General features: G+C 38.8%; 1 protein-coding gene across 4 annotated transcripts; it reads right to left on the minus strand.

Moving 5' to 3' along the window:
* Window positions 1–5: 5 nt before the first annotated feature.
* AKIP1 (A-kinase interacting protein 1) lies at window positions 6–7,020 on the minus strand. Of its 4 annotated transcripts, none has more exons than XM_081936194.1 (6): window positions 6,759–7,020; window positions 4,372–4,521; window positions 3,219–3,296; window positions 1,685–1,798; window positions 1,167–1,316; window positions 6–349 (listed from the first exon to the last, which is right to left on the minus strand). In XM_081936194.1, exons 2-6 carry the CDS (start codon window positions 4,504–4,506, stop codon window positions 203–205), a joined length of 624 nt encoding a protein of 207 aa, XP_081792320.1. In that variant the 5' UTR covers window positions 4,507–4,521; window positions 6,759–7,020; the 3' UTR covers window positions 6–202. The 4 variants fall into 4 exon arrangements, with proteins under 4 accessions (XP_081792320.1, XP_081792319.1, XP_081792318.1 ...); XM_081936193.1 differs by lacking the exon at window positions 6,759–7,020 and adding an exon at window positions 6,282–6,598 and having other exon boundaries at window positions 4,372–4,541; XM_081936192.1 differs by lacking the exon at window positions 6,759–7,020 and adding an exon at window positions 6,263–6,598.
* Between the last annotated feature and the right edge of the window lie 501 nt (window positions 7,021–7,521).

Consider the following 7,521-nt stretch of genomic DNA (forward strand, 5'->3'; position numbering starts at 1 on the left):
AAGTGTTCGTAAGAAAGCAATATCATTCTCACAATTTATTAGGTACAAAGAATCACATAGCACAAAAGTAAAAATACATTCATGATTCAAATTGCAGCAAATGTTAATCAAGTTCAAGCTATAACAGTTAAAAAGTAAGGTAGAGAAGAATACTCAATATATTAGGTATGAAAAGATGACACTTCAGACATTGAAATTGATTTTAATTTTCATTCTTAGGAGGTAAATGAAAAACCAGATTTACACTTTCTCCTGGCTGAACATTTACTACATGTGCTTCTTTGATTGTGTCATCATATGAAGTTGTGTTGATTATGTATGAGCCAGGTGACACTTCAATGAGGATCTCCTGCAATGAACAAAAAAAACCTTTCAATTTTAAAACACAAAAACAAACTTCTGCATCAGGAAGATATTGTTCTTAACAAACAAATGGATTAAGTTTAGTACATTGTATGAAAAAGAATTTACTCTACTGATCAATCTATCTGAGCTAAAATTAGTTAAAATCTACTGGAGAAAGATAGTAACAGTTCATCAGAGATTAAGGCAGCAATTGTCCTGGCAAGTACATTGTTGAGTTTTCAGCCCCAAATTATGTTATATTCCAATCCATTGTGTCACTGGGGTACCCATAAATATTACATGTTTATTTCAAGAAATCTTTCAATCTGTATACTTTATAGTATGATATTCAATACCTTTCAAGTAGATTTTTATTGAAGCAATACAAGATTTCCTCCCTCTTTTCTCTTGATTTTGAAAATTTGTCTCAGTGTGAATGTATTTGTGTGTGCAAATGAAAATTATTATATCTGCAATTTTGAGGAAAGGTATAAACTGGTAATGAAGTATACAGAAAATGCAAAATGCATTAGCCTTAACAATCCAGCTCTCAGTGATTCTAGTCATTGGGATGAGTGGGTGCTCTACCACTGGAGGCTTTCAAGAAAAGATTGGACAATCATTTGTCCAGGATGGTATACTATAAGGACTTCTATCTTGGGCAGGGAGTTGATCTCCAAGATCCCTTCTAGCCCTATGATTCTATGACTCTAAGCTGTAGGCCTAATTGCAAGGAACATCAGAAAATATGATTTAACAATATCCAGATGGCGATAGATTCCCCATCCCCACCACACAATTTAATGCAACTTGATACTTGCTTCTGATGGGTGAGCTGAAATTAAAGCAGTTGGTTCAGTTAAAGCAGTTGCTTCAGTTTTGTGACGTTCAGGCTTTTTCACTCCTGGAACATTTTGCTTTTTCACTCCTGGAACGTTTTGCTTTTCCACTACTGGAGCATTTTTCTTTTCCTAGAGAGAACACATTATAGCTTTCAAGTGTGGAAGTGACTAAGTTCAGTCTATACATCAGCCATCATCTTGCCCAAATCATAAATAACATTACTATGCAGGAGTAAATGCCAGAAAGTAACAAGGACACCGATCAAGAATTGGGGGTAAGCATAACTCTCCAAAAACAATATGCTCAGCAATATCTCTCTGACCTCCCGCATAATTTCTAGGGAAAGAAAAATGTGGCATCATATGATGGAAGGAAGGCCCAATGACTCATTCACCCAATTCTAGTTTTTAAAATCCTGGCTAAAGGGAATACACGAAAAGTTCCACTGCCCTTGAATAAACAATTATGACTTTGAGGAAACATTCAGGATCCTTACCTCATCTTCAAAAGCTCTTAACAAGTTTTGAGATGCTTCCTTGCTGTGGTAGCGAAAAATATGTTCAATTTCATTCTCATCAAAATGAAATGGTGGTACTGAACAGTAGTAATTCTAGGGGAAAGTTGTTGATGAAAAAGGGATTACTAAACACACTTTGTGTGCATGAAACATTTTAGAGTATATGTGAGGTTCAAAGCAACCCTCTACATTCACCCCTCTATTTAAATCCATGTTGTTGTCTTAATGCTCAAAGCCAGACTTGTCCTATTGAGACCTGATGAGCAACAGTCTCTTTGGCTCTGCTTCCACTTTCTGCCTTCGGAAGAGCAAAAGAAGCTTGTTTATTTATTTACCTAACTTATATGCCACCCATCTCACCAAAGTGACTCTAAACCAGAATTTATTTCTGTAATAGGACACTTGCATCCTACTTTACAGAGCCGGATTCTTCTTCTTGAAATGAGAACAATGATCCAATATCTCTGGAATATCTATCTATCTATCTATCTATCTATCTACCTATCTATCTATCTATCTATCTATCTATCTATCTATCTATCTATCTATCTATCTATCTATCATCTATCTATCTATCTATCTATCATCTATCTATCTATCTATCATCTATCTATCTATCTATCATCTATCTATCTATCATCTATCTATCTATCATCTATCTATCTATCTATCTATATCTATCATCTATCTATCATCTATCTATCTATCTATCTATCTATCTATCTATCTATCTATCATCTATCTATCTATCTATCTATCTATCTATCTATCTATCTATCATCATCATCTATCAGTATTGAATACACATATGCGATTCCAAATGCTGGAATGATGGAACAGGTAGGAAATGCAACTAAAACACCTATATTAAGGCCTTAAAAATGCTTAAAGAGGGGTCTGAAACTGTATGGGCAGCATCTGCTAAACTTTTGTGAAGGCAAAGTGAACAGGATACCAAAATTAGACAAAGAATTCTAGGCTCTTGTATCTCACATGAAAAAATATATAATGCAAAATAAAATATATATTTTATCCTGCATCTTCTTCCAAGCAATGAATTTTCTAATACAGCTAGCAGAAGTGCATACAAATGAAACAGAAGTTTGTGTTCTTTTATTTCACAGGTGATAATAATATATCCTGATTTTCCCAGAAATTAAAGTAATTTTAACTGTTACTTGGTTGGGATTGTGGTTGCTCATATTAGATTCTCAAAGGGTCGAGTCAAGATCACCAGACTTTTCATCATACAGTAAGTCAGAGAGATCTGTTCTGAAAGGTTGAAGAATATTTGGGACAAGATGGAAGAGGCTACAGAGGCTAGAGGTGAAATAATTAAAAACAACTTTTGCCTTCCCTCTTTCAAGGGCCTCTCCTGGGTCTCAGCATTTTCTGTGAATGGGAAGCTTTCACTGAGAAAAGGCCAAGCCTAAACTTAGCCCACAGAAAAACCTATGATAGAAGAACCTCTTTATGTCAGAATTGCATTTTGCCTCTTTATAGAACTGGTTACCTCACATACTGCAGAGATACAGGCCAGGTGTTCAGCAACTGCAGCAAAAGCAATTTCAAGAGAAACATCAGGCTCTCCCTGTTGTCAAAAACAAAATGTTACAATAAAATATACATCTATGATACAGAAACAGCCTTCCAAAATATGAGGCCAACTACATAGGGCTTGATACTCTAGCACCGTGATGCCAAACCTATGGCACGCATGCCACAAGTGGCACACGGAGCCATTTGTTAGGGCACACAAGATGTTGCCCTGTCTTTGGCCTTCATTTTTGGCCATTTTTCGCCATCCGGAAGCTTCCTGAAACCTCAGGAAGGCAAAAAAACAACCCACCATGCAAACCTGAAGTTCGGGAATGGACTTCTGGTTTGCACATTAGGCCGTTTTCGCCCTCCGGGGGCTTCCAAACACAAAAAACGGACCTATGGGCAAACCGGAAGTCTGTTCCCATAGGAACAGGGCCGTAGGGGCGTTTTTTGCCCTCCGGAGCTTTCGGGATGCATAGTCAATTGCATAGTAAGAAATAGTATTCATTTCTATTCGTTGAAATGTTTTAGCTGCTTCTCATGGCATTTTAAAAACCAAATCAAACTACTAACATTCCTTGCTATGAGACATACCATTTTCTTTCTTTATATAAGAAAAGGTCTAATTTGGTCTAGTGTTTAAAGCACCAGACTAGAAATCAGGAGACTGTGAGTTCTAATCCTGCTTTAGGTCCAAACCAGCTGAGTGACTTTGAGTCAGTCATTCTCTCTGAGCCCAATCCATCTCAGAGGATTGCTATTGTGAGAAAAAGAGGAGGAGGGTGGAGTATTAGAGAGGTTTGCTGCTTTTAGTTGTTTATAAAAATCATAAAGATAGATAGATAGATAGATAGATAGATAGATAGATAGATATCCTTATCTATCTATCTATCTATCTATCTATCTATCTATCTATCTATCTATCTATCATCTATCTATATCTATCATCTATCTATCTATCTATCTATCATCTATCTATCTATCTATCTATCTATCTATCTATCTATCTATCTATCTATCATCTACCTACCTACCTATCTATCATAAACCTTGTCTGCAGAGCAAAGAACTGGAATCCAGGTACAGGCTCTAAGGCTTATTGGTTAAAACCAACCAACCCTTACCTGAAAGGTCCTGCTTTGGTGATGAGAAGGCAGGCACCAGTACAATTTCCTTTTTTTTGCTCGCTCCAGAACTTGCTGAGAAAGTATTGCTGAACGCTGCATGCGATGGTTCGCATTTAGTGCCTGGAATGCCATTCCTTGAATTCAAGCCTTAAAAAAGAAAGAAGTTGCTCAGTCAGTCAAGAACAGCAATGCTGGAGAAAAGACTTGGTGACAAGGGAGACTGTATTGCCCAGCCAGCCAACTCTCTGATTCCTTCTCCCCTTCCACCAGTTTTCCAGAATAAATGTTATTCTACCTCACTTGCAAGGATATCTTTCCCAATCCTTCATTTCCCATCTTCAAACTCTTTCCTCAAGTCAACCTTCTCTCAATGCAAGTACTTTTCTTTAACAATAGACTACAAAGTTATCAAAGCAAGAAGAAAAAGTTACTTGGTATACTTCAGGCACACAAAATTCATTATGATTCTGAAAAATGTTGGCACAAAAATGACCAGGTTTTGGACTTGCTGAGGCCTTGCTGGTTTATAGAACTTTTCTTCACCACTTCTGTTTGCTCACCTTCATATATATAGGAACCACTCTGACAAGAATGACAAGTTGTATCTGCCACTTGGCCTTTCCCCACTGCTAAGCAAATCAGCCAAAGTGACAAGGAGGAAGAGAGCTACTGACAATAGCCAGTTCAAGGCTACTGTATATTTTTGCTACTTGATATAAACCAGCTATGATTCAAAGACACAGCCCCAGAGGACTCTGTTTTCAATTAACCACAGTTTAATATTATTTCTGATCTCTAAACTGAGCCCTAATTAATTAGGTATAATTAATACTCTATCAAGACAGGATCAGAATACCAAGCTGCTGTTTCTATCATCTTTGTCCTTCCTTGACAATGAAAATATAATACAGTTTGCATTTTATCACCACATATATGATACAATACTGTCAGCCAACAACAGTGGTTGGTAAACTTTGATTTATACTTTCGTATTGCACAAGTCAATCATTATTTATTCAGTAAGCCATGGCTGAAATAAGCTATGGCTTAGTTGGTACATCTGAATCAGAATTAACAGAATTAACTGTTAATCAAACTTGAAATATGCTCCAGATTGAAATAGTCACTTTAGGTTTTGACTTTAAGTAAATTTTGCTTGGAAGCACCCCCATTAAAATCAGGAAAATACTTTTCTCAGACATGTATCATGTTGCGCTTTTTTCCACATTATATCTTCCAGAGGAGATGCCTTTGTTACCAGTTTTGGGATACTATGTGTAACCAATGCATTACACTGGTAAAATTGAAAAAAGTTACAGTGCATCTCAGTTGTGAGTACAGCTGAATTTATCAAAAGAATACATTGAAACTGTGCTTTGTGGTCTCGATGGCCACCCAAGCCTTGAACCTGTTATTTTGAAAAGTGACTAAGTCCTACAAATGTAGGAGCTCCTATGTTTAGACAGTTCCATGCAGACATTATAATGCAACTGCTGGAACTTTACACGAATGCCATTTTTAATGCTGATTACCCAGAAAAAGAATGCAGCTAGTTCCCCCCATTATAAAAAAAATTGTCAATATGTAAACCTACCTTAAGTGTCAACCTCTCCAGGAATCCCAACATACAAAATGTTACAATGTAGGATAACAAAATACGATGGGTTGCAACCAAATTGATTGGCAAACTTCTGAATGAGGAATTGCTTTATTCATGGTAGAGGGTCCAGATAGGCAATTTTCGACCCCCCTCCCAGCTAAATACTGTTGGCTAGTTGTAATATAACCGAAGGACACTAAATGGGGCGAAGGTCGAATAGACTCTTATTAAACGACCTTCGCTCAAAAAGCACACGTACGCAACCTGCTGGCAGCCTTAGGAACTTACCGCCGATACACCCCCCCACGGCACCGCTAGGCAGAAGCTGTGAAGTACAGCAAAGCCAAAGGGACGGAAATGAAGGAGTAGAGCTCTTATCTCCTCCACAAAAGCCACTTTCCCCAGGAAATGCTTGCTTGGCCTTTCAAATGACAAACCCTTGAATAAGAACTACAGGACGTCACCAAGGACGGCTACAAGAAACGGCTAATTTCCTCAAAAATTCTAACCCAGAGCCAATGGCCACTTGTAGCCGCGGCCCGGGCGAGGAGGGAGGGGCGTCGGTTTCGCGGAACAGCCATTCGTGACGTCACGGCCCGCCTGCTTTGACGGTCAAATAAATAGGAGATAAATAGCTGCTTTACGGTCTCGAAGATCAGTTCTGCTTTCCCTGCATTCAGGGCATTGGCCCGCTTGATCGATACGGCCCGAGAAGGCGCGATCCCCGAGTGCTACTATTTATGTCAGAGGGGCTTCGGGCTGGAGATGCAGAGACGGGACTTACCTTTTGGATACCGTAGTAGATAGGAAGCCACGTGTTTAGGATTCAGGTCTTGAATTGGTTCGGCCGGAATGATGGCCCGGCCGGAATAATGGATGCCCTTTCTGCAATCCTCTGGTTAGACTAACACGATATCTTCGCGTTTACAGTACTGTTCTGTGCATATTTAAGCGGAGGTGATGTGTCCTTGCTCGTTCACTTCGTAGTGAGCACGTGCTCCTGCCACTTTCCTTGCCATCCTCCAAAAAGCAGGGCGGGAGCGGAGAAACGTCCCTCCGGCAACCAACAGAAAAGCCTTATACTTCATTTGAAGAAAAAACCCAAAGAAAAGTAGGGACAATAATTACAAGCCTTTCCTACCAGTTTCTAAGGTGTGTTGGTGTCAAAAATTAGTTACTCCACATCTGGACGTGCTTTTTAAAGAGCCAATGCCCCGGAGGGAATTCGTTTAAATGTTGGACTGTTAGGGTCAACACTAGGCACTTCTGTGCAAGTATACCGTAAAATGGGTGCTTAACAGAATTGCTGTGTCTGTCCCCTTTAATTATTAAATGGTAAATTTAATCTGTGAGGGAGCCGGGCTGCAAAACCCGTTGGACCACTAGATGGCAGAAAGATACAAAAAAAAATATTTCTGCCATCTGTTGGTGGTCTGGAGTTTTTGAAGTGGGTACTGTATTCTAAAGTGGCTCTGAAACGTCATCTGCAAATAGTGACATTTAGCATGATAATTTGGTGGTAGAGTTACCAACATGGGAGCTCAGTT

This window comes from Natrix helvetica, assembly GCF_964273705.1.
Source record: "Natrix helvetica genome assembly, chromosome: 1".
Classification (NCBI taxonomy): domain Eukaryota; kingdom Metazoa; phylum Chordata; class Lepidosauria; order Squamata; family Natricidae; genus Natrix; species Natrix helvetica.